Source organism: Macaca mulatta, chromosome 13, assembly GCF_049350105.2.
Source record: "Macaca mulatta isolate MMU2019108-1 chromosome 13, T2T-MMU8v2.0, whole genome shotgun sequence".
NCBI lineage: Eukaryota > Metazoa > Chordata > Mammalia > Primates > Cercopithecidae > Macaca > Macaca mulatta.
The window spans coordinates 68,452,805-68,479,441 of record NC_133418.1 but is presented as its reverse complement, the minus strand read 5'-3'; the positions used below and the strand labels follow the sequence as shown (position 1 = coordinate 68,479,441).

The 26,637-nt window shown below is 45.7% G+C and overlaps 1 protein-coding gene and 1 pseudogene across 5 annotated transcripts in view; one reads left to right on the top strand and one right to left on the bottom strand.

Moving 5' to 3' along the window:
* Window positions 1–7,899: 7,899 nt before the first annotated feature.
* LOC100429052 (uncharacterized) lies at window positions 7,900–15,956 on the bottom strand (annotated as a pseudogene).
* CCDC85A (coiled-coil domain containing 85A) overlaps window positions 15,834–26,637 on the top strand; it is a 196,635-nt gene continuing 185,831 nt past the window's right edge. For 4 of the 5 annotated variants that reach the window (XM_028831650.2, XM_028831649.2, XM_002808042.4 and 1 more), the window contains exons 1-2: window positions 15,834–16,931; window positions 24,467–25,430. In XM_028831650.2, coding sequence (XP_028687483.1) covers window positions 16,665–16,931; window positions 24,467–25,430 — 1,231 coding nt within the window. In that variant the 5' untranslated portion in view covers window positions 15,834–16,664. Of the gene's footprint in view, window positions 16,932–24,466; window positions 25,435–26,637 lie in introns of all 5 variants that reach the window. The other variant, XM_077958692.1, reaches the window with a different exon arrangement.

Sequence of the window (26,637 nt, the reverse complement as noted above, 5' to 3'; positions counted from 1 at the left end):
AATTGTTTTGGGCCTACAAAGAACTTAAACAAATTTACGAGAAAAAAACAACCCCATCAAAAAGTGGGCAAAGGATATACGAACAGGCACTTCTCAGAAGAAGACATCTATGCAGCCAACAGACACATGAAAAAATGCTCATCATCACTGGTCTTCAGAGAAATGCAAATCAAAACCACAATAAGATACCATCTAGCGCCAGCAAGAATGGCAATCATTAAAAAGTCAGGAAACAACATATGCTGGAAAGGATGTGGAGAAATAGGAATGCTTTTACACTGTTGGTGGGAGTGTAAATTGGTTCAACCATTTTGTGGAAGACAGTGTGGCAGTTCCTCAAGGATCTAGAACTAGAATTACCATTTGACTCAGCAATCCCATTACTGAGTATATATTCAAAGGATTATAAATCATGCTACTATAAAGACACATGCACATGTATGTTTATTGCAGCAATATTCACAATAGCCAAGACTTGGAGCCAACCCAAATGTCCATCAATGATAGACTGGATAAAAAAATGTGGCACATATATACCATTGAATACTATGCAGCCATAAAAAAGGATGAGCTTATGTCCTTTGGAGGGACATGGATGTAGCTGGAAACCATCATTCTCAGCCAACTATCACAAGGACAGAAAACCAAACACCGCATGTTCTCACTCATAGGTGGGAATTGAACAATCAGTTCACTTGGACACAGGGCAGGCAACATCACACACCGGGGCCTGTCGGGGGGTGGGGAGCTGGGGGAGGGATAGAATTAGGAGAAATACCTAATGTAAATGATGAGTTGATGGGTGCAGCAAACCAACATGGCACGTGTATACCTATGTATCAAACCTGCATGTTCTGCACATATACCCTAGAACTTAAAGTTTAATAAAATAAATAAATACATAAATAAATGTAATCACAAAAAAATGGTTTTGGACCACATTCAAAGCCATCCTGGGCTGCGTGTGGCCCATGGGCCATGGGTTGGACAAGCATGTTTTAGAGCAGTAAGATAGGATGATAGAGATTCCAGTTACCCAAGAAGTGAAGGATTTCAGAAGAAACAGCTGTTCATGGTACACAATTCATTCATGTTTGCTTCTCCTTTCCTTCCTGAACACTTGGAATACTATACTTGCTAGCTCTTTTGCAATTATGTGAAACTGACTAGTTGAAGCCAATGAAATAGGCATGGAACTGACATGTGTCATTTTCATGTCCAGGCATTTAAGAGCTAGTGTGCCACCTCCAAGCTCTGTTTCCCCTTTCTCTGGCTAGGAGGTCACATGTTCCAGATTGTGCAGCTACAGGATGGCAGAACCTTAGACAGATTTCCACCCTGGGACTATTGGGAGGAACCACCCCTCTCCCTTTCTCTGCCAATCTGTATTGGGAAAAGGTTTGGAAGTACTGGCGAGGGTATTATATTTCAAGAAACGTGACCAAGAAAGCCTTTAGGGAGATGTTTGAGACCTTAAAAGCTGAAGGAAGTGATGAGGTAAGATACCTGGGGCAGGAGTATTCTAAGCAGAGGAAGCAGTAAGTACTGTCCCATCAGTAAGACCTGAGGAAGGACTAAGCTTGTTATGTCAAAAGAGACAAAGTCAATGTGTTTGAGGCAGAGTGAACAAGGGCAAAGGTAATAGAGATAAGGTCAGGCAGGTACTGGGGTATGGGAGAAGAGGTAGTGCAAAGCCTTTTAGGACATCATGTGAACTTTAGCTTTCATTCTGAGTGAGATGGAGGACATTGTTGAGTTTTGCATATTGGAATGATATGATCTCATTTATATTTTACCTATGCTGAGAACAGGCTGGCGGGTGGCAAAGAAGCAGGGTGTGTAGCTAGAAGGCTACAATAATCAGGAAAAAACTGTGGTGGCTTGCATAGGGTGATACCAGTAGAAAGGGTATGAAGCAATCAAAACCTGGATGTATTATGAAGGTAGAGACAATAGAATTACAGATGACATGATGAAGGGTATAAGAGAAAGAGTCAAGGGTGACTTCGTGGTGTTCGGTCCGTGCAACAGGGAGAATGTAGTTGATATTTGCTGAGATGGAAAGACAGCAGGGAGAACAAGTTTGGGAGACTATTTAGGAGCCTAGGTTTGGGTGGGTTAGGTTTGAGATACACACTGGACATGCAAATATGTTGATGAAGGGGGATTATGCTTAGGTTACCTTGGCAAGGAAACTGGATTGGTGAGAATAATGGGTAATGGCATGCCTTATTTGGATACTGAGGTCCAGGTTCTCTAATACTAAGGGTATTTGGGGGTCTTGTCCACAATTTCTGTTGGACAAGCTGGCCTGAAATTCGGTTTCCCAATCATTATGGTTAGGCTGAGTTTCTACAAGGCTAGCTGTTGATTTGGCAGGAAGAACATCTGCCTATGACAGCTATCCTATCCATTTGGCAGTCAAAAGGCCAGAATTCCACACTCTTTGTGTGAAAAATCACCTAACACTACTAATCTCAAAGCTTCTGCCTTCTTGGGTCTGTGATTCATTTCCAGGTTTTCAGATCTCAGGGATGAGCATTGAAAATATATATTTTAAGGCAAGGAAATTTATGCTTATTTTTCTAGCATAAAAAATTGCATTTCCACATCAGAGTCATGTTTGGTTTCTAAACCTGTTACCATAGCAGGAACTCTATTCCCCCAGACTTTCCTGGCTGCATTGTTTATATTTCTTGGCCAACAATATCTGAGCCTTTTTTTTTTTACCCACTTGGAACTGCTATTTATTCCAACCCTTCACTTTGTGAAACATTTGTACATTGTACATGTGAAACTTATATGGGAAATTTTATATGCCTCCCCTCCACCTCTCCTTTTTTTTTTTTTTGGAGAAATAATAAAAGTAGGTTTTGTTTGTTTGCTTTCTGATGCCAGACCTATACCACTCATGTCCAGGCACTGCACATTCCTCTCCTAATTGCTGAACTTGAGAGCACCCTGTCTGTGGCTGGTAAACAGTGATTCATTCTGTGTGCTACACTTCTGCACAAGTGTCATTTCTGGGATGCAGTGCACACTGAATGCTTTCTCAGTTGTTATTTCTGTTTATCTCCCTGTTCATTTACATCATTCCTTGCATTGTGGACTCATGTTAGTTTGTCTTTTCCCTGTTTTTCCTTTTTGATTGTATTTGTTCTCTTATTCCTCATTCAGGGGAAATTGAATGTGTTGCACAGACCCACTGGTCCAGGGAAATCTGTGCTGCTTCCACTGAAAGGAATGGTTCAGTATTATACCCCTTACCTATGTAAGTCCCTTAAATCAGATGCTTGTCTGAGGAGCCACAGGTAAAAATTTAAAAGGTAGCTGCATTCTAACAATTTGTAAAGTGAAATAACATTTGTTGGGAGTAGCTCTAGGTAGTATATGGAGGCCAAAACCATGATCAGTCCGGAATTTCTGATGGGACTGAAGGAGGATACAATGAATTGAATGAGCCACAAAGGCTGGGCTCTAAGGTACCTGATTCTAGAGAGGAGAGGAAGCCATTTTTTAAAGCAATGTAGATAGTAGGCAGGGCCACTGTTTGTGATTGCGTAGATTGAGCTCTACTCTAGGGTATCTAGCCTAGGGGCAGGTGGGGGCTGGAGTACAGCTGTGGCTCTCCATGCATCCTACTTATGATGGTTAATTTTATGTGTTAACTTGACTGGGTTACAGTAAATGCCCAGATACTTGGTTAAATATTATTCTGGGTGTGTCTGTGAAGGTGTTTCTGAATAAGATTAACATTTGAAGGTTGAGTAAAGCAGGTTGTCCTCCTTAAAATGGGTATGCCTCATCCAATCCATTGAAGACCTGACTAGAACAAAAAAAGGCAGAGGAAGGGAGAATTTGTGGTCTGAGTGTCCCCAAATTGGGACACTGGTCTTCTGCTTTTGTATTTGCACTGGAACTTACACCGTTGACTCTTCTGGTTCTCAGGTCTTAAGATTCTGACTAGAATTATACGCTTGACTTTCTTGATCTTCAGCTTGCTGACCGCAAATTTTGGGTCTTCTCAGCCTCTGTAATTGCATGAGTCAATTCCTTATAATACATCTCTCTCTCTGTTTCTCTGTCTGTCTGTCTCTCCCTCTCTCTCCATGTGTGTGTCCTATTGCTTGTGTTTCTCAGGAGAACCCAGACTAATACACTACTTGAGACACCACCTGAGGAAGGGGTGCTTTTTGCCAATTCACACAAAGCTTCCTTATGGACTACCTACGCCTGTAGTAGTAATTGGGGAGTTTGGTGTGCAGAGATGGGGAAGGGGGCCAATGACTACACCTTAAAATATTATGTCCCTCTTTACTTTCATGTAGTGTAGGGTTTGGCTGTGGTTTAAAGTTCTAGGTCTTAGCATGAGTCATGTAAAATGGGTGGTTCTTGGAACTCCAGAGTAATAGAAGCAATTAAGGGTTTTAGTCCCTCTGTTAGATTAGTAGTGAATCCTTGGAATACCTTTGCTGGTTGGAGAAAGACATAGCAAAATAGGGATGAGTGACATCCATAAAGAAATACTCACACATTGCATTTTGGTGTGGCAATTTGTACTTTTCAAAATGTGTTCCTTTTACTGTTTTGATACAAAGAGTTATGACTGACACTTATTTTCATTCTCGTTTTAAAGGTGTGAAAACAGAGCTGCAGAGGTGACACTTGGATGTCCCCCTGGCCAGGTGGTGACTAGAGGTCAGATCTCTTCTCTAGTTGAGTGGTTGTCCAGGTTCCTGGGCTCTTTCCACCCTGACCTACAGGCCTGACAGAGCCATCAAAACATGCGAGCCCTCTTTCTAAACATCTCACTTCTTGGAAAAAACAGAATGGTAAGCTCTGGAGCATACTTTCTTACAGAAGCAGCACTGGAGATCCTGGCTGGTATAGATTTTAATTTTTTTTTCCTGAGAAAATGGGCATGTAATTATATATTTTAACCATGTGTTTTACTCTCCCTGTCCAAGGTCTTTTCTAATTGCTGTAACGGCAAGAATCCACACATTAAAAATGTACACACACATATCTCTGGATAAACATAGGCACACTAATAACTATGAACACATATGGACCATTTTGTTCATCAGTTTTCTTAAAAAACACTCAAACTGCACAAACTCAGGGCACTGTGATATCAAACAGATTCCTGCAATAGAGGCTAAATGTGAGGTAACGTTTTCAGTAAATGACATATGGCCCCTTGCTAAGAATTATCATTGACATTCATCCACAACGGGTGGTGAAGGAGCAGCAGTGATATTACGAGGTGCTAGAGAATTCCTTTTGCCCTAGGGAGAAGATGAAAGTCAATGAACCAGAGAACCAATGATTTGTTTCTGTTTTGCTTTCAGCTGCTATCCAAATTGGTTTCACAATTTCTTGCACTTTTACATAACGCAGATTAAAGTAACACAGCCACACTTCCAACTCTGGAAATACCACCTCTGAGGAATGGTAAATTATACTTATGAGCATTAATAACAGGATCCTAAACCATCTTCTAAAGTTTTGTGATTCACCCACCATCTTAGGAAGGTTGGCTGAAGTTCTAGGCAAAGAATGTTTAAGAGAAAATGGCAGAAGCGGATCTCAGTCAACTCTTCAGGTTTATCTTTACTTGACCTGTCACTGCTTCCCAACTTTCCAGTTCTAGTTCACAGGGCTGCACTCTGTGAGAACCAGAAGTTTAATGAACACTCCCTTGCTCCGATGAGCTTATACTCTCCTTGAGGAGCTGAGATGCTTGCCAATGACAAGAGTGCTTTGTTTCCCCAGTCAAATTATCCTTGCATGTGATTGAGGTTTGGACAAGTTCATAGTAGAATTTCCCCCAAGCTAAGAAATTTCCTAAATTTTAAGGAATTTTTCTCTAGTTCACCAAGTCTCCATGGTACTGGCTTAGGTCAGCGCTTGCTAAACTCTGATGTGCTTACAAATCATCTGGAGATCTTGTCAAAAGGAAGATTCCATTCAGTAGTTCCAGGGTGGGGACAGACACTCTGAATTTATAACATGTCTTTAGTGAAGCTGATGCTGCCAGTCCACGGAACACAGGCTGCATAGTAAGGACCCAGAGTAAAGATCGCTTCTCAGGTACTCCATTTCTTTCCTGCTCTTTTATTTGATGCCACCTCCATGTGGCTAGGGTCCCTGCTCCCTACTGTTGCCATTTCTAGCTTCATTCTCCAACTATTGCTAAAACAGGTTTTAAAGTTGGTTTCCTCTCACTCAAGCCTGTGTCAAGTTCATTTAGCCAACCTTAGGTGGTCTAGCTTCTGAGAGAATGAGTTCTTTTGTAACCTTCTAGAGGATGTGTGTTGCTTTTAGGTTCTAAGGAACTTAGAATGAGTCTTCTAGAAAGCTGAAGTCCTTGGCTGCCCTGAATATTCCCCCCCAAAGATTGTGGTGGCCTTTGTCTCTCCTTCCTTGGGAATGTTTACTCACCGTGTATAGGAGATAACAGTAGCCCTAACATCTCATTCATAGATTCTGATGGGTAGACAAATGGCATAAATGCAAATAGGATTCATAGGATACTCCCAGGGACCCCAAAGACCCAGAAATTAATGTGTGAATTATTGTTGCTGCCATGACTCCCACTGCAAAGAGAACAAATAAAGATTGTGTGAGGGAGGCAGGTACAGGGGTCCCACATGTTCTACTGACTGCATCAGAAATAGCCTTCAGTTACACATTCCCAGGGTCTCACTCCTGACCAATGGAATCAGAGTTCCTGAGGGGAATTTGTACTGGGATAAAGCACAGCATGGCCAGGAGCTCAGTAGGTGCTGATTAGCAAATACTTAAAACCTGCAATCCATCTATTCAATAAGAGTTACTGGGGACCTAGTACAGGTCAGGCATAACACCAACACAGCTCTTCCCCTCATGCCTTCCACAGCTGAAAGTAGAATATGAACAAACAGAATAGAAAATAACTGCAAATCATAAGTGGCATGAAGGAAACAGACAAGGTGATGAACTCAAGATGAAGCAGGTACTGTAGATAAGTCGGTCAGTGATAGTATATCTGGGGCAATGCCCTTGTGACTGAGATGTGAAGGTGTAGGAATTATCCAGCAGCATAGTAGTGCTTAGGCACAGAGCATCGTACGTGAACATCCCCAAGTGGGAAAGAGCATGTTTTGGGAACTTCTGTAGATGCGACCAGAGAAACAGGAATCAAGTTATGACTCCCTTCTATGAAAATTATCCTCCAATCAGGACTTCTTTCCCGGGTGACAAAAACACAGGGACTCCTTTTCTGTCACTGTCAGAACCTGTTCTTATTCTTGGCTTGCTCCACTCTGAATGGCTAAAACTTGGATCTCACTGCATATGCCACTGTGGACCCCGTTTGCCACTCCTTGAAGGCTGCCATGGAGGTCAGGGTCCTGAGAGCCACCTATAGTCCTCAAAGCACTCCTGCCTTTTCTGATGAAGGTGATCATCAGGATGCCACTCAACGTTAGCTGCATCTGTCTGGCCTGAGCCTCAGATTCCTATTCCGCAAAATGGAATAATAATGTCTGTTCCATAGATGGTTCCAAAAGATGATGTGCCTCATCCATGATAGTTCTTGTCCAGTCACAATACGGCCATGGCCCCTTGGAAGGTTTCATTCTGAAAGGCAATGAATGTACCTCAACTTTTGGGTTATCATTTATAACTTCTGATTATATGGGGGGCATTTGAAGCAAATGCCCTAGGGGTGATACTGATTGTGTCAGGGCCTGAACTGTTTGAGAAATAGGCAAGAGCAGACTCCCTAATCAAACTCGCACATCCTCAAGGCAGCTGATTTCTGTGTTAGGAGAAAAGCAATCTTTTTGAGCAAATGTGTGAAGAGGCATTTTCACTTCTGAGGCTCTTCATTAAGTCTATTTCAGGAATCTTAGCAAAGGAACTGAAAAACTCCAGATCCTATGGGGGTGGGATTGCCCTGGGACAAGCAGAAGCTGGCCAGGTCTGCCAAGAGTTTGCCTTGCAAGCCAGACCTGTTAGGCAGCCCCTGCTTTTCAGCATTTTCTTCCCTTCGATATTCTTGGAGTTATGGCTTCTCAAAAACACAAGTGACCAGGCGACCAGGCAATGGCTGTGTGGGTTGTTTGTGATCTGCAGGTCTTCCATATGGAGGTCTCTTCAGGAAGCAGCCTTTCCTTTGTGCTTTCCCTGTGTGCACACAAGAATACGGGCACCCCAGAGACTGAGTTTCAGATCCATCTGAACAACCTTTACTGTGCTCCTATGGTAAACACTTTAGTTCCCAGGTGCATGCAGCAGAGAATTCATTCATGAATAAGACAGATCCCTGCCCTCTAAAAAGAAAATCAATAAGTATCCACCAGGTATAAAGTAAGAAAGACTGTGATAACTATACTAATACAGATAAAAACATAGTGCTTTGTTATAAATGGTGCTATATTAGTTTATTATTATGGTCACAAGCTTTGTGGCTTAAAACAACAGAAATTTATTCTCTCATATGTAGCCTAAAGTCTGAAATGAGTCTTATGAGGCAACAATCAGGGTGTCAGAAGGGCTAGGTTTTCTCTGGAGGCTCCAGGGAGAGTCCATTCCTTGACTCTTCCAGTATCTAGTGGCAGCTAGCATTCCCTGACTTGCAGCCACATCTCTCCAATCATAGACTCTGTGGTTCTTGGCTTCTCTTCTTCTTTGTGAAATCTCCTGCTTATAAAGAAATATGCAATTGCATTTTGGGCCCACCTGGATAAGGAAACATGCAATTGCATTTTGAGCGTATCTGGATAAGCTAAGGGAATCTTACCATTTTAAGATACTTAAAGTAATCACACCTACTAAGTCCTTTTTTGCTATACATGATAACAACCACAGGTTCTAAGGATGAGTTGGTGGTGGATACCTTTTGGATGGAGGGCATTATTCAGTCCACTACAGGTGCCACCCTCATTTTGCCACTCACCCCCCAAATAGTCTCCAGCTGTGCTGGCCAATATGGCAGCCACTAGTCACATGTAGCTACTGAGCACTTGAAAGGTGTCTGGTCTGAATTGAGATGTGTTGTAAGTGCAAGCTACACACTCCATTTTGAAGTGTTAATAAAAAAGTATAAATTTCTCGATAATGTGTATGTTGATTACATGTTGAAATAACATTTTAGATATGTTAGGTTAAATAAAATATATTATTAAAATTAGTATCACTTTTTTTTTACTTTTTAAATGCAACTACTAGACAATCTAAAATTACATGCGTGGCTTGCATTTGTGACTTGTATTATATTTCTACAGGGTGGTGTTCTATACTATCCACAACAGTAATTCTCAAATTGCTGCAATTAGAATCACATGGAGAGTTTTGAAATACCTAGTGTCCAGACTGTACCCCAGACAAACTAAATCTAGTGAGGGGTCTCTGAAACTCCCCAGGTAATTCCAATATGCAGCCAAGATTGACAGTTCATACAGTAGAGACCTGGAGGAAGGTTAATAGTAGTGATAGCATTACTGGTCCAGGGATTATTACACAGGGATATGCCAATTTTCTTTACAAACAACAAAAGATAGAGGCTCCTAAAGTACCCTCTGCTTTAGGCTTTTCTCTCATGCTTCAACCTACCCACAGAGTGTAGCTGTGATTCTAGGGTTGGGGAGGGGGCAGAACAGCTGTTTCCATGAGGCAAAAGACACCTGACATCTTAACAATCTGAGAGGCAGGCTGGCTGGACCTCTCTTCTTTGGGTACTCCTGGTGGTTAGATAAACCTTTCCCTGGCCATTTCTGCCATAGTACCTGGGGGAACAAAATAGGATAAAGGGCAGCAAGCTCCTAAATGTTCAGTTTGTAGGGCTGGATAAGGCAAAGCACTTTGGGAGTAGGTCACAGTGTAAGCATCTTTGGGGGCATCCATCAATAACATCACCACTGGAGGTTTCTGTTTTTTTGGGGGCATTCTCAGCTACTTACTAGTTCCACACAATGGCTGTGTTCTCTGGATCTCAACTCAGAATTAGGTAACAAAGCTAAAATCGAATGTACTTCTATTGAGTTTTGAGGTATTGCCTGGGAAATTGGTTCTTGATGGAGCAAGATAGGGCGTTTCAGTGGCTGGCTGTGTTATTTGATGCAACACAGAAAAATGAGATAAACCTCAGCCTTGTTCGTATATATGATTACTTATGTCTGGCATCAACAGCAAATAAACTCATTGCCTGAAGTGCATTTTTGCAGAGAAGCTAACTTGTTAAAGCATCATATTATCCTACACTTAAACAATTTTGAAATATTAAAAAAAATTCTGAACTACATATCACTCTTCTAACTTCCAAAATAGCATATACTAAACAGTAATTATATTTTCAAAAGGAAGAGGTCTTTTGTGTGTGTTTGGATGGTGACCCAACCTAAACAAGGATATTTTAAAAAACCGGAATGAAGGCCCTTGGAAAACTTGTTCTCTTCTCCCTTCTTTCTTTCCTCCTTCCCTCCTGTATTTATTGAATATTAACTCTGTGTTAGGAAATAGACTTTGTCTCCAGGGAGCTTAGGAGCTAAAAGAGGAAAAAGACATGGTCTTAGTCCATTTGTTCTGCTAAAGGTAAATACCTTAGACTGGATACTTTATAAATATTAGAAATGTATGTCTCATATTTCTGGGGGCTGGGAAGTCCAAGATCAAGAGTCCAGCAGATTCAGTGTCTGGCGAAGGCTCACTCTCTGCTTCACAGATGGCGCCTCTTACTGTGTCCTCACATGGTGGAAAGGCAAAAGGGGCAAAAAGGGACAAATGCTGTGTCCCCATCTGGTAGAAGAGAAGGGTGGGCAAAAAGGGACAAACTTGCTCTCTCAAGTCCTTTTATAAGGGCACTAATCCCATCCATGAGGTCAGAGCCCTCATAGCCTAATCACCTTCCCAAGGCCCCCTCTTAATGCCATCCCCTTAAGGTTTAAGTTTCAACATAGGAATCTTGGAGGGACACATGTTCAAGCCAAAGCAGACACCAAAGTAAACGAGAGACAGAAAACATTATAGCGTCTATAATTGAAGACGAGACTCTTCTCCCCCTCCCCCTCTCCCTTCCTCTCTTTTCTGCCTTATTAAAAATGCCAGCAGTAACTTGCAAAGATACACACACATAGGGTTAAAAAGAAGAAATTGTGAGGGAGAAATTTGAAAGTGAGAAAATGATGGAAGTCAGGTTAGTTGACAAATTACATTCATTAAATTTTCTCTAAATTACTGAAGGTGGGCCACAAATTTAGATCTAACTTCCTAGAAGCCAGCGCAAAGAGGAATACATAACCAACTGCAAAACTCAGTGTCCATAGGATTAAAACTATGGACCACGGGTGTTAGGTGCAGTCTTTATAAGGCATTATGGGGTGTCATAAGCAATGTCCTCAGTAACATCCCTAATGGCACCAAGGAGTTCTGTAGAGCATGACAAAAATCTGTACGGTTTGGAGAAAGCAGAAAACAGATAATATTAAATCCTGGCTGGAGCTAAACCCTTTGTTGGGATTGGACTGGATTAGTCTGAGCCTCTGCTTATATTTTCCTACAATTCAGCATTCTATTTTAGGTACTGCACTAGAGGTATGCACTGGAGGTTATGGGAGTGGAGAGGGACACTCACCTTTGCCTCTGCCAGGGAAATGTGGGCTGATGCCAGCAATCTGGAGTAGATGATGCCTTTTGAAGGATCTGGTCAGAAGTTATTCAGAAGGAAAAGGCAAGGAAGGCACTCTATGCATGAGAAAAGAGCATCAGTGTGGCACAGAGGTACACTGAATGCTGACAGGGAGCTACAGGCAGTTTGGAACTGAAAAAGTATGAAATATGAGGCAAAGTATGGTAGAAGGTGGAGCTGAAAAAGTAGGTAAGCGTCAGACTGTGTCCATCTTATATGCTCTGCTAAGAAATGTAGCTTCACTCCAGAGAAAGGTACTGAGATGCCCCAAAGGGATTTAGGCAAGGGATTGTATATGCTAACTATTGCATTAATAATGCTGCACAATAAATCTCCCCAGAAGTAAGCAGCTTAAACAATAGTCTTGTTTTCTCACATGCAGATCTGTGAGTCTGTGAGCATGGCTCTGCTTCACGCCGCAGGTCTTCAGGTTGGCTGGTGTGGCTGAGTGTATGGCTCAGACTGAAGGAACGGCAGCTACCCAAGGTTAGCTCTTCTCCTGGTGAAGTGTGGAAAGTACAGACGGGTGAGTGGGCAGACAGATGCCTTTTGAGACCTCTTCAGAGAAGGGGTACATCATCAGGTGCACACACATGTGTTAGTACAGCAAGTCATATGCTTGCAATACGATTCCCAATCCCAGTGAGGAGGGGAGAAAAACTGTTCTCTGTAGCGAAGGACTACAAGCCACATGGTGGAGGGGGATGTTAATTATTATTATTATTATTTTTTTTTTGACACGGAGTCTCGCTATGTCACCCAGGCTGGAGTGCAGTGGCACGATCTAGGCTCACTGCAAGCTCTGCCTCCCGGGTTCACGCCATTCTTCCATCTCAGCCTCCCGAGTAGCTGGGACTATAGGTGCCTGACACCACACCCGGCTATTTTTTTTGTATTTTTTAGTAGAGATGGGTTTCACCATGTTATCCAGGATGGTCTAGATCTCCTAACCTCGTGATCCGCCTGCCTTGGCCTCCCAAAATGCTGGGATTACAGGCATGAGCCACCACACCCAGCCGATGTTAATTCATTTTATAGGGAGGTTGTGAAAAATTATCAGCAATAATTCAATCTATCTTGGGGTAAAGCAGCTAGACTTGACTTTTTATGACTAGAGATGATTCACTTCGGAAGTTGTGTGGAAAGCAGATCTGAGAGAGGTGATGCTGTAGTCAGAGGGACCAGTAAGGGGGTTTAGGTGAGACTTAGTGAGAACCTAGGCTGGGCAACAGTGAGCTGGGATGAAATAGAGTTGACTCAAAAAAATCATATGACATAAAACCATCAGGACTAAAGACTTAGGGTCATTTATGGCTGGTTTTCAGAAACCTCCATTTAACTTACTCGGAGTTCAGATTGCATAAGAAACTGCTAAGGTTTGCATAAGAAACTGTTAGTTGCCTACCTAATATCCATTTTATTTTTTTCTTATTAAAACAACCCAGATTTTACTTGTGACATTAATATACCCAACTTTAACAAATGTCCTAGCTTCCCTTGTAGCTGGGAGGTGATCATATGGTAAGCTCTGCCTATTAGAACATAAACAAAATTAACTGGGTCAATTACCAGGAAAACTTTTTTTTTTTTTTTTTTTTTCCCCTGAGACGGGGTCTCACTCTGTTGTCCAGACTGGAGCGCAGTGGCACGATCTATTGGCCGGCTGCTCTCAAACTCCTGACCTCAAATGATCCACTCACCTCGGTCGCCCAAAGTGCTGGGATTACAGGCATGAGCCACCACCCCCGGCCACCAGGAAAACTTTTTAAAGGGGCATGTACTCCTTTGCAGTTGTTATTACCTTCTTCCTGCCTTACATGTAGCTGGATGGCTAGAATTCCAACAGCCATGTTATGGACATGAGGCAATCATGCCAAAGGGGACTGAGCAGAGAGAAGGAACCTAAGATTTTTACCACCTCATGAAGACACCATACCAGCCCTCAGCTGCCTCTCTTTAGAATACCACGTAGGTGAAAAAAAATAAGTGATTTTTTTAAAGTGACTGTTTTTTGAGTTTCTGTTTCTAGCAGTCAAGTGAAGCTCCTGACACCATATATGACCTTAGCAACATGAAGCAACATTATTCATTCATGCAGAAAATTACTATTCTGAATCAATGACCAAAATTAGAAACATCAAAACCTTAAGATGATGTAGCTCAACCGTAAGCCACTGCTAGTGTATATAATTTGCAGAGAGTTTTTTTTTTTTTTTCTTTCCTTCTTCCTTGTCCTCCCAACACAAGTCTAATTTCTCCTCTCAGCCATCTATCTCTCATGTCCATTAGGTGCTAACTGATCAGAGGGAGTTAGGAGAGAAGGGGCTGGCTGTTTGATTTTAGAATAGGGCTCTTGAAGAACCCGTGATAGAGGAATACACAGAAGTCCTGGTTCCTATTTCTAGACAAGAGGCTGCCCAGTGTAGTATGTAATATCAGTAATAATAAGGTTGCATTTCTGTAGGGTTGCTCGATCAAGCACTTCACGTATATCATATCATTAGCTGCCCTAGGGCCAGTAAGGTCGGATGATTTGTTCAAGGACAAGAACTAACATGTAACAGAGATAGGACTTATCTTTTTCTGACCTTCACTTTCCTTTTCTGTGACAAAATCGGTCTTAGGAACTGTGTTGAGCAGAGCCTTCTGTGGGCATGAGAGCCGCTTGGAGGTGTCAAAGAAAAATTGTATCCAATATAGTTAGACAGACAAGGGGGATTTATTCAAGACTACTGCAATAGGGAAGAGAGAGAGGGAGGCAGAGTCAACTCCACCGAAACAGGAGGGGAGCTAGTAGAAGAGTAGTGGAGGAGATTAGGGTGGGAAGTTGGTCAGTGTAATGAGGCCATTTGTGTTTCCTAGTTGGAACTTATTAGTTAGGCTCCTGCTTTCCACAAACACTGGGAGATAGGGACCCTCTTTTCCCTCATGATTATATTTCAAAGGGATGCCTCACAGATCCCTGAGAAAGATCCCCAGGCTGTGAAACCCAGCAAGAGGCTAAGAGATTTACATATCACAGGGTCAGAGGAAACATTCATCAATGGAAGTTTGCTGAAGTAAATGCTCTGAGAAAAGGAAGGTCAGGGGCCTACACTTAGGAAGAAACCTGTCTAAAGCTTAGTCAAGCTGAGGGGAATGTTAAGGGCCTTCTTGGTCACAGTAAGCAGTACCACCTCTCCTTGCCTCTCCTGGGAGCCAGGTCTCAGTGTCCCCAATAGAGGACACACACTGACCGGCGGGTGAAGGGACTGATTTCGATTCTCATCCTACCAGATAGAGATTATTCTCTCTGCACCCGGGTTAACTGAAACCCGGTGGGGTAGATCCCTGCCATTTTCTGGCCCTGTCCCCCGCTGGAAATAACATGCCAGTCAAGGGCATCCACCTCTTTAGGCAAAAGCATGTTTTCAGCCCAGAGAGGATTCCACCCAACTTTACAAGAGGATAGCCCAAAGATAGAAGCCAGGGACTCAGACTTCCTCCTTCCAGAAATAACCATCATAAAAAAGCCGACCCAGTAAACGCCTGGCAGCCTGCGGCATAGAAGAAAATGGAAATCTCCTTGGCTGGCATTTCAGCTTGCCTGAGGGGGCTTGCTTTGCTCCGAGGGGAGGTGACTGTGCTGACCTTAAAATCCAGGTTTCAGGAAGCAGGAGATGAAGGTATTTTATTTTCGCCTAAAGGCTTTGATATTTTTCAAATAAAATTTTAAAAGATCCAGTACCTTCTCCTGAAGCTTCTTCATAGAGTAGTGAGTTTTTAGAAAAGACAAAGGGCTAGGGGGTGGGGCGAGGGTGGGAGGTGAGGATGGGTAGTCCCTAAAGAGCAGTGCCCTGAAGCCTCTTTTTCCCCTTTTCAGACCATTTGGATTTTCTCAAGCTACCCCTTCCCCCAACCCTCGTTTTTGCCATTTGCTGCTTCTCCCATTCTCCAAAGTGCAAACAACTGGTTATCCCTCAGGTCCTGCTACCCTATCTTTCCTGATGCCCTATCCCTCCAAATACCAAGCACCTCGCATTTGGGTCAGCAGCTGTTTCCCCCGCCTGGTGACAAGCTCGGTCACCAGGACAGAGGACAGAGGAGGGAGCTTCTTCCGCCACACGGTGGCGCGCGCGAGCCTCCCAAAGCCCGGGCGGCCACAGCTCCGCACTTTCTCCCCATTCCAGCCCCACCCGCACCCGGGAGCAGAAGGAGCCGCGCCTCCAGCCCTCCCGGGCTGGACAGCGGGGAGCGCACCTCGGGGGCCCGGACAGCGGTCGAGTGGCAGCTGCGTCCAGCCCATGCGGGAGCTGCTGCGGGTTACGGGTGGCCCCAGCTCCAGGCTCCTCCTCCAGCCGGTCCCCCACCCTCCACCCCTTCTCGACTCAGCTCTGCAAATCGAAGGCTTCCCGGAGCAGCCTAGGAGCGGCCGCGGGCGCAGCGAAGGCGACAGGAGGAGCGCAGCAGCCTTTGGGCAGCCACCGCAGCGTCGCTAGAGTAGCCGGGGAGGCGCCGCGGAGCCGGGCGCGCCCTCCACGCTAGGAGAGGGGAGAAGCCGGGGGCTGCGGCTGGGCAAGGGGGAGGAAAGTGCGTGTGCGTGCGCGCCTGTGTGCAAGGCAGAGAGTGCGGGGGGCGACAGTCTCGGCTTAGGGCGGAGGAGAGGGCAGGGGAACGGGGGTGCAGCTCCCCCGCCGTCCCCGAGGTTTTCCCGCGGCTGCCCCGGGCTTCCCAGCGCCCCTCACCATGGACTTGCTCGGAGTTGGGACGGGCCTCAGTAGCAGCGAGCGGCTGGCTGCCGGGCCCTGGGGGAGCGCGGGCGCGCGCGCGGGGATGGCGAGGTAGGATGGCCACCCAGCGCGACCCCCGCCGCCCCAACCCAGCGGCCCCTGGGCGGTGCCGCTGACTCGCCGGAGCGCACAGGGGTGTGGGCGGAGGCGGCCCCGCCGCGCCCGCGCCTTCGGGAGTCGCCTCGCCTCTTCCACCCACTTGCACCTGCCACCGCGCGGATACCATGTCGAAGGCGGCCGGAGGCGCGGCGGCGGCGGCGGCGGCGGAAAGTTGTTCCCCAGCCGCGGCCGGCTCGACCACAGCCGCGCCCGTGGAGGACCTGTCCAAAGTGTCAGACGAGGAGCTGCTGCAGTGGAGCAAGGAGGAGCTGATCCGCAGCCTGCGGCGCGCCGAGGCGGAGAAGGTGAGCGCGATGCTGGACCACAGCAACCTCATCCGCGAGGTGAACCGCCGCCTGCAGCTGCACCTCGGCGAGATCCGCGGCCTCAAGGTGAGCGCGGGCCAGGTGGGGAGGCGCGGCGCGGCTGGGAGCGGGGTGCCCCGGGGAGGCGGGGCCAGGCAAACTTTCCCTCCCTCCCTCAACAGGTGATCCTTCCCTTCTCCCGGTCGGCACCCCCTGCCCCCAGTCCCTGTGAAACTTTTCCAAACTTTGGAGGCGTCTGCTCCCCTCTTCTCCCCAACACGGGGCGCGCCAGTGTCTGGCTGTTCGCGGTGCACTGCGGCGGGAGGCGCGGACGCGGAGGACACTGGAAAGCAGGCAGGGAGGTGAAGGGCACACCGACCTTTGATTTCTTAGGGAGGTTGGAAAATCAGTGCTTGGGGAGCCGGGTTTCAGTCAGTCAGGGGGAAAGGCCAGGGAGGGGGTGAGTCCAGGAGATCTTCGCCTTGGAGGGTCGGGGATGCGGCTGCTCTGGGCCAGCAGCTCTTGGGCGGGCAGAGGGCGAGGAAAGGGCGCCACTGCCAGGGAGAGCGGCTGGCGGGGTGCCCGGGAGAAGCAGCGGGCGCCACCCTCAGAGCTGTCTTGTGTCACCGGGTACATAGGAGTTCAAGCTCTGCCTTCACGCTTCTACCGACTCCTGTGCTTTCCCTCTCCCAGAGTTTGGAAGGCGTCGCCTGGAGTTGCCTTACTCCCCTTCCCATTTAACCCTAGGTTGACTGGGGGAAAGGGGAGGAGCAAAGAGACTCAGTGTGGAAGGAGCAGGGTTTTGACAGGGTACCCCAGGTGTTGGTCAGTGACCTTTCTTTTTGAGCCAGCCCCCCTGCCACCCTCTTCTAGGAAAAGAGGGGAAACGGCCCCCGTCCCCCCAAGCTCACTAACTTTCTTTTCTCCTTGGAGAGGGCCAGGTCTGGAGCAGTGTGCCTGCCCAGCTGCAGTACACGGGTGGCCGGGAACCGCCCTGCTGGGGAGCACCGCAAACTTCCTCTCCTTCCAGCTAGCGCTGGTGCCTCCTGGTATTCCTTCCTCTCATTGTTCTGCTTTGTTTATAGGAAGCCAGACACAAACGAGATCAGTGCAGGGACTTCAGGGAGCAAATTCCCGAAGGCACAGGCTGTTCTTTTCCCCTTTCCACTCCCATCCCCACATGTCAGGCAGTAGATGCTGTTCCTGAATTGCCTCAGTGCTCCAGCTCTGGGTTCCGGGGCAAGGAAGAGTGGGAAGGGTAGAATGCCCAAGGCTCACCTACGTGGTGGGCCCAGTTCAGGTGGAGATGGCCTTCTCCTGAGGCCGGAACTCATTGTCATATAGTCCCTAGAGTGGGTGCAGGTAGGAATATTCCTCCAGTCAGAAAAATCCCAAGGCTTGCTCTCTCTTTTGGTTTAATTCATTACTAACAGAGTATTTATTAAGTGCCAGGCTCTTTGGGGAATAGAGGCAGGCTAATGTAGTAGGAAGATGATCTCAGAGGTGAGTGAATTCTAGAAACCTCATTTGCCAGGAGGGTGAGCTTGGGTAATTACTTTCTCAGATCCTCATTTTATTCACCAATACAATGCAATGATAACTATTTCTGAGGGTGTTATGACAAGTTATGATTATGTGGGGGAAGGTTTAATACTTGACTATAAAATGGTAGTTACTGTCATCAGGAAAGGACTTACAAATCTATGGCTGTGTGTCTCCAAGATTTTGGTTTCTTAGGCAGAGCTGGACAAGGGGACATTAGTTTGTCACCCTCTAATTTGAGCTTCTTCCATGGTCTGAACCATCGTGTGATTTAGAAGAGTCGGAAGAGTTACTATTAAATGTTTTAATAGTATGGAGCACCAAAATAATAGCTCAGAAACACTTGAAATTTCCTTTAGTTTGTGTGGATTGACTGTGTGTGAGGGTCTATGTGTGGGTAGGGGAGGGGGGTGGTAGAGTGGGTTGGTAGAGTGCCTGGGCTTCATTCCAGTAGCTTCATGTAGAGAAGTGGCTATTAGGTCAGCTAAGGGCACTTACACCCAAGTAGGAAAGTCTCCTCGTGATCTAGATTCATGACCTGGCATTAAAAGACTTTCCAGTCTACTTCCTTATCAAGTTCAGAAATGATGGGGGCAGGTTGCTTTCTGATGCAGCCTCTACTCTTCTCATGTCATCCCTGTGCTGCTGCAAGGAGCAGACTCCCAGGCTTCTGACTCAGCCCTGAATGTGCTGTGGTTTTACTCTTCGGAGAGGCCAGCCTTCTCCCTTCCCTGTTTTATTTTGGCTTAGAGCTTCCTTGGACACCATAGTAATCCATAAATGTGGTTGACTGAATAAATGATAGGTACGTTTATTTATTTTGGCCTAACTGGAAGAAAAGAAGAACTGTTTTTTGTTGTTGTTGTTGTTGTTGTTGTTATGGAGGGGGGTGCATCTGAGGGCTTGGTACTCTCTGAGAACTACATATGTGGGGGAATTAAGACCGTGATACTTTTTCTTATTTATGCCTCTTTTTATGAGCTGACTTTGAAATTGCATCTACATATTTGTAAGGCTACTAGGTGTTATTGTAGCTGTGGACACAGGAGATGACAGCATCAGTTCTTTACTTCTCAGGGGCCTGTGGCTGGGTCCTAGCACTGATTGACTTGTTTGTGTTTAAATATTTGGGAGGCAGGGCAGTGTAGGGGCCCCGAGAAGTGGAAAGATAAAGGATTTGGATTCTGACAATTTGGGCAGCTTTGGCAAACTGTTAAACTCTCTGTCCCTTGGTTTCCTCATCTGCTCGTGGAGATTTTAATTCCACATGAGGTTTTATGAGGATGAAATATACCCTAGATGAAGAAACCCCAGTGAGGTTAGATAGTTTTCTCAAGGTCAGACAGACATAAAGTGTTCAAAATCGGCCTGCATTCCTTTTCTTTTGGCTAGTTGACATTCTTTGCTTAGGATGTATGGTCCTGGAAGGGGTGGAGAAGGGAGATTCTAGTTAGGGTTATGTTGTAAGGAACTGGATTCCTGAGAACCATGTCTTCCGACTGCTGAGCATATACCAACACTTCAGGCTGCTCTGACCCAGTATCCCGGTTGGGGGCCAATTTGGGGATGAATCTCTGTAGATTTGTTTTCTGCATTGCATTAATTTCCCTCATTGGTTCCTAACCCAACCACCCACCTGCCCACCACCTTGCTCTGCAATGAAGCAAAATAACAAATTAAAACAATTATTTAACTGTAGATACAGTACTTGATAGTCTTCAGGCATAAGATTGAAATATTGGTTGGTGTGCTATGAAGTGGACTTAAAGTTTTTAAAGTCCACTTAGACACTTGGATAATATCTGGTGGCCTATGGCAATGTTAAAAGGACACCTAGTGTTCTGCAAAAGAAAGCCCAAGTCTTAATGAGGCAGGTTTGAAGAAGCTGGATCACAAGGTTATTATCAAGCTGGCTGCTTAGCTGTTCATCAGAAGGCAAAGGAAATAGCTCAGAACTGAATAGTAAATAATATTCTCAAGAAAACTAATAATAGAAAGAAGGAACTGTGATATAGAAAAGGAAGTGGGCCGGTACCCGCTCCTATCTCCTCCATCTGGAGTGCTGAGAAGTGTATGTTTCACTCCTTTTGGAAAAGGCATTAGCTCCGTGAAGCCCTGCGTAGCACCAGTCCTGTTTACTTTCCAGCTCTAGAGAAATCAGAAATAGCTGTAGGATAGTCAAAGGGAATTATTTTCATATGAAAATTTATTTAGATGAAAGAGAACATGACTTGAACTTTCTATCAAATACCAGGATTAAACTAAATGTTGAATAATTTTTGGAGCTTAGAAAGATTAATTTTGTGTATTATTGTTTTCTCCAAATATCCACAGCTTCTGATTTCCTCGAAAGCATCAATATCAAGGGATAGTTTATTCTCTTAGTACTGTAGACTCTGACAGTAGCTAGTGCTTGCTGAAAAGAATAGGAAATTCTTCTCAATAGCTATAGCTGTAGCCTGTTTTGGCCAGAGGCCTGGGGCTTTATATGGCTGATCAGTCCATAAACACATATTGAGTGTCCACTGTATGCAAAACACCATGCCAGATATGTTGCATATTCAAAGACTTTTGGAATAGACCCTGCCCTCCAGAAGCTAAGATGTCCACATTAGAAAGGAGAAAAAAATGGGTGCCCAGTGATTGTTCTAGCTAGAGTGTGATACAGGCCTTAAACAGTGAGTGGGAAAGTTACTTCATTCATTCATCCGTGGGTACTGTTCTGTGCCAGGGGAAACTTCGCGGAGGAATCTCTCCTTTTAGGTTCATATGGGGTAGAAGATGACATTTTCTAGTTGGAATGCACAGACATAATCGTAGTTCATAATTAGCTGACAGCTAAAGGTGGAAGGGCAGGGGAAAGCCTTTCAGGCCTGGCTGAGGGGTGTATTCATTTTTCCTGGCAAAGGAAAGGTGATGGAGATTGATAAACAGGAGAGGCAAAACATGCAGGGGTACTTTTGGTGTTTTTTCTTGTTTTTTTTGTTTTTGTTCTTGTTTTTGAGACAAGGTCTCACTCTGTTGCCCAGGCTGTAGTGTATCGTGATCTTGGCTCACTGCAACCTCCTCCTCCCAGGTTCAAGTGATTCTCCTGCCTCAGGTTCCTGGGTACCTGGGATTACAGGCACATGCCACCATGCCTAGCTAATTTTTGTATTTTTGGTAGAGACAGGTTTCACCACGTTGGCCAGATTGGTCTTGAACTCCTGACCTCAAGTGATCCACCCGCCTCGGCCTCCCAAAGTGTTGGAATTACAGATATGAGCCATTGCGCCCAGCTGGTGTTGTTTTTTGTTTGTTTGTTTTAAATTTCAACTTTTATTTTAGATTTGGGGAGTACATGTGCGTGTTTGTTACCTGAGTACACTGTGTGATGCTGAGGTTTGGGTATGATTCATCCCATCACCCAGGTACTGAGCATAGTATCCAATAGTTTTTAGACCTTTACCTCCCTTCCTACCCCCCAGTCGCCCCCAGTTTCTGTTGTTGCCATCTTTAGCAGGGAGTATTTTTGAAGGTCAGTCTGATTGCGGAGTGCTTGTGTCGGAGTGGGTGAGGGGAAGGAGTGGATGGGGCAAACGAAGGCAGGGAGGCTGCCTGGGAGGCTATTGGCAAAGGTCAGGCCTGAAATCAGAAAGTGGCAATGAGAAGCAAAAAGGAAAGGTGGGAATTAGAAACAAAGAAACAGAATTGTTGGTGATGCCAAGAGTTAGAACTGGAGTTAGAAACTAAGCTGCATAAGCTTCTTCCTAAGACCCACAAATTCACTCCCATGACTGTCAGGAAGTGGAGGATGTGGTTGACAGGTGTTTTCTAATTTGTTTTTTAGTCTATGTTAGGGGCATTTGTTGAGTCTATGTTGAGTCTAAGTGAATGCAGTCCCCTTTCTGAGTACCTCTAGTTCTGGATTGGTTCGCAAGACCAAAGATTTCCAGGCTTTTTGAAGCAGTGAAATCTTAGGTAGCAGCCCTGTATCTGCCCCTGTTTCATCCTTACCAAACTACAGTGCTTCAAGGAACTGCTGGCCCCATGACTGTATGCATAAATGGAAAATAGGTGGCAACTCCACTAGTCATTTTAAAAATTCCTTGGCTTCAGGTATCTACACTGGGAGTGCTGTGTTCTTGATACACCGAAGTAAATAGATGAGGTCTCAGTTCTTGTGATTCTAGAGAAGATGTAGTCTATAATGAATGATCACACTCACACATTTGTGCTTACAAGTTGTAGTAAGTCGAGGGATGATGGTAGACCATAGATTGGGGGTGGACCTTCTATAGAACGGTATCTATGGGGAAGTGACTTATAAAATGAGACCTGATGGTTTTCTAGAAGGCTGGGGAGAACATTCCAAGTGAAAGAGGGGAAGGCCTTGCCCTTTGAGGACCTGAAACACACCCTCAGTGCATGATGAGGAGGGGTGTTCCCACCCTCTCCACTGCTACCACACATCCAAACCACCATCATCTCCCTCTACCTGGACCAGCCCAGGAGCCTCCTTGTTGATCTTGCAGCTTCCACTTTATCCTGACCCTCCCTTCTTTCCTCCCCTACCCCAGCCAGTCTGTTTTCCACACAACTATGGAGGCTCTTTACAAAAGGAATCATGTAATGTTACTCCTCTATCCTTAGCTACCTAACAACCCAAAGCCTTTACCGTCACTGACCATGGCCTGCATATTCTAGGCTCTGATGCCTCTCAGACCCCCTTTCCCATGTCTGTTGACTTGCTCTCTGTTCTTTAGGCATGGTGACCTCCCTGTACTTGAGCTCTTGCTCTCATGCTGGTCTCAGGGCTTTTATACTTACCCTCTCCCTGCCTGGGATCATCTTCACGCAAATGTTGGCTCCTTCATTCCACCCAGGTCTCTGCTCAAATGTTTCCCTTCTCTGTAGAGGTATCTTCTCTTGAAAAAGAGTGTTCTTTAACCTGCTTCAATTTTCTTTCCAGAACTTTTCACTGCATGACGTTATGTTCTATACGTGTTTTTTTGCCAGTCTTTCCCACCACAATAAAAGCTGTACGATATCAAGGTCTTTGCTGTGTCCACTGATATATCCCTACCACCTGGACTGGTACCCGGTACAGTAATAAATGCTTACTGAATATTTGTGAATAAAGAAATGAATCATCATTCACGCGGGGGAAGTAGGCTGAGTCAATGCATCTGGGGCCTTGTGTGACTTTGACTTAAAGGATTTTGCATTGTATCCTAAGGGCCATGAGATTAAAAGATTTCAAACATGGGAATGACAAGATGAGCTAAATTTTGGAGGTAGAGCTCCAAAGCCTTATTTGGTTTTGAAATGGAAGGTTGAAGGAGAAGGAGATGCCAAGGATGACCCCAGATTCATATAAAGAACAGTGGAACAGAAAGAGGTGGCATTTGCTGAGAGGTGCAGTTTGGGGTCTCTTAATTTAAGACTCAGGTTGCTTGAGATAAATGAGAGATGCCAGGGAGATGTTCAGGTAGGTGTGGCAAGTAGGGGTTGGATGTGCAGGGCTGAAATGCCACTAGAGGGCAATTGTGCCTTTCCCTACCAGGGGAATTGGGGCTGCATATTCCATGTCAGGGCTGAAGATCTAAGCAGTGCTTGCTGTTTACTCTGTTGAAAGGTCTGTTGTCTCAAGGCTTTTAAGCATTTCATAGGTCACAAGCAGTTATTTTTCCTTCTTGAGGGTGGGGCCGGGGAGCCTTGTTTTTCTTCTAGTGACTGATTTCTTGTTAATGAGCTGGTTGCTCCCTAACTACTGACTGGGTGACCTTGGACAAGTGAAGCTTTGTGAGGTCCGGTTTCCTCTTCTGTATAAGAGCCATAATAATTATTATCCCCTAAATGTGTGGGTAAAAATTAGATGACATAATGCAAGTAAAGTATTGTGCAGGGATAGAACTGATACTTAAGTTAGTTTCATTTTTATGGACAGCTACAAATCTTCAGTTTCCTCCTACTCCCTTACCTCCTCCGCTAACCTCACAGATAATTCAGCAGTTGCAGGCTCTCCCTTTCCAGGAAGTCTGAGCCTGCTGACACCTCAGATGCGTGCTTCCCTTGAATGGTTGTGTCTGTCTTTTCAGGATATCAACCAGAAACTCCAGGAGGACAACCAGGAACTGAGGGACCTCTGCTGTTTCCTGGATGATGACCGGCAGAAAGGCAAGAGGGTGTCCCGGGAGTGGCAGAGACTGGGTCGCTACACTGCCGGGGTGATGCACAAGGAAGTGGCCTTATACCTGCAGAAGCTGAAGGAGCTGGAGGTGAAGCAGGAGGAAGTGGTGAAGGAGAACATGGAGCTCAAGGAGCTCTGTGTGCTTCTAGATGAGGAGAAGGGTGCAGGCTGCGCGGGCAGCCGCTGCTCCATCGACAGCCAGGCCAGCCTGTGCCAACTCACAGCCTCCACCACACCCTACGTGCGGGATGTGGGTGACGGCAGCAGCACCTCCAGCACTGGCAGCACTGACAGCCCGGACCACCACAAGCACCACGCGAGCAGTGGCAGCCCGGAGCACCTGCAGAAGCCCCGGAGCGAGGGCAGCCCAGAGCACTCCAAGCACAGGAGCGCCAGCCCCGAGCATCCACAGAAACCCAGGGCCTGTGGGACCCCAGATCACCCCAAAGCACTCAAAGGACCTAGCCCGGAGCACCACAAACCCTTGTGCAAGGGCAGCCCCGAACAGCAAAGGCACCCGCATCCAGGGAGCAGCCCCGAAACACTGCCTAAGCACGTGCTGAGTGGGAGCCCGGAACACTTCCAGAAGCACCGGTCAGGGAGCAGCCCTGAACACGCCAGGCACAGTGGAGGGAGCCCAGAGCATCTTCAGAAACACGCCCTCGGGGGGAGCCTAGAGCATCTTCCCAGAGCCAGGGGCACCAGCCCGGAGCACCTCAAACAACATTATGGAGGGAGCCCTGATCACAAACACGGAGGAGGCGGTGGAGGAGGTGGAGGCAGTGGCGGAGGCAGCAGGGAGGGCACCCTCAGACGGCAGGCGCAGGAGGACGGGTCACCCCATCACCGGAATGTCTACAGTGGCATGAACGGTGGGTCAGTACGTGCTGGGGTGCTGCTTGGGCTGGGGAACTCAGTAGACAGTTATGAATGATGATGGGCTTTCCAGCCATGTAAGAAAGTGCAGGTGCTAGGTAGGGAGTGGGTTTGGAGAAGGAGCAAATGTGGGACCCAAAATCATGATGTGGGGTTCTTCCCCTCCATCTGTTTTTATTCTATACAGTTATCAGTCAGTGTGAAGAAGGTTGGGGATGAGGGGTTATGGGAGGGAGAGGAACGGTAATTCCTTAGGACCCTGAGTTGTCAAGGGGAAATCTGTGGGTATTGGAGATGAAAAATAGAACCATTTTAAGAGTCTTTCATCTTAAACCTGAGCATTCTCTTAGTGGTGTGCTGTTTCCTGCTAGAGCTTGTCTGTGGAATGGTTGCCAAAAGGATTTTGTATCCAGTTAATAGGTTATGTACAAGAAGAAATGAATATTTCTATGAAAAACCAATAACATTAAAAAAGAAGTATGATGTTCCTAAACAGGCTTGATGCTGGTTTGCCCAAATGGCTACAAATATGCCTGACTTTACCTTGAGGATTTTTCCCATTGTATTGGGGGCCTGAATCTGTGACACTTCTTTGCATCTAAAATGCATCAGCTGATTCCCTTTCTACTCACTCAAAATCCACCAACACTGTCATCAAACTCCCTTATACATATTCCAAATAATATGCTCTCTTACATTGCAAGAGACATCTTTTCTGATTGTTTGAAAGTATCTTTTTAAAATGTACAGATGTGTTTGGACACTCTTGGTTTCTAAAGCCTAACGTCCGCCACATTTGCTGAGGCAGTGTTAAACCTGAGCTTTTAAACCTTTTCGAAGAGTTTTAATTTTCTGCGTCTTGGATCTGAAACCACTTTGAACTTAAGAGAGAAAAATCATTTCTTAAAGAATAAAAAACAAAAACCACTCCACAATCCTTTTATGTTACCTGTGGTTGAGTTGGAGCTAAAACAATTGATTTTATAAACTGTGGGGTTTTGTTTTCATTGAAAATATCTGAGGGTTTTTGCTTTGTTTGAAAGGTGCTCGGGAGTCTTCAGCCAACTCCAAGCAGTAGTGGAGGAGGCTGCCAGTTTTAGCAGTGACAAGAAGGGGTACTTTTCAATATTGTATTTGGGGATTTACCTGTTGGATTCCTATTTTATCTTAATCCTTTTTTCATAGTGCTGAAAATTGACTCCT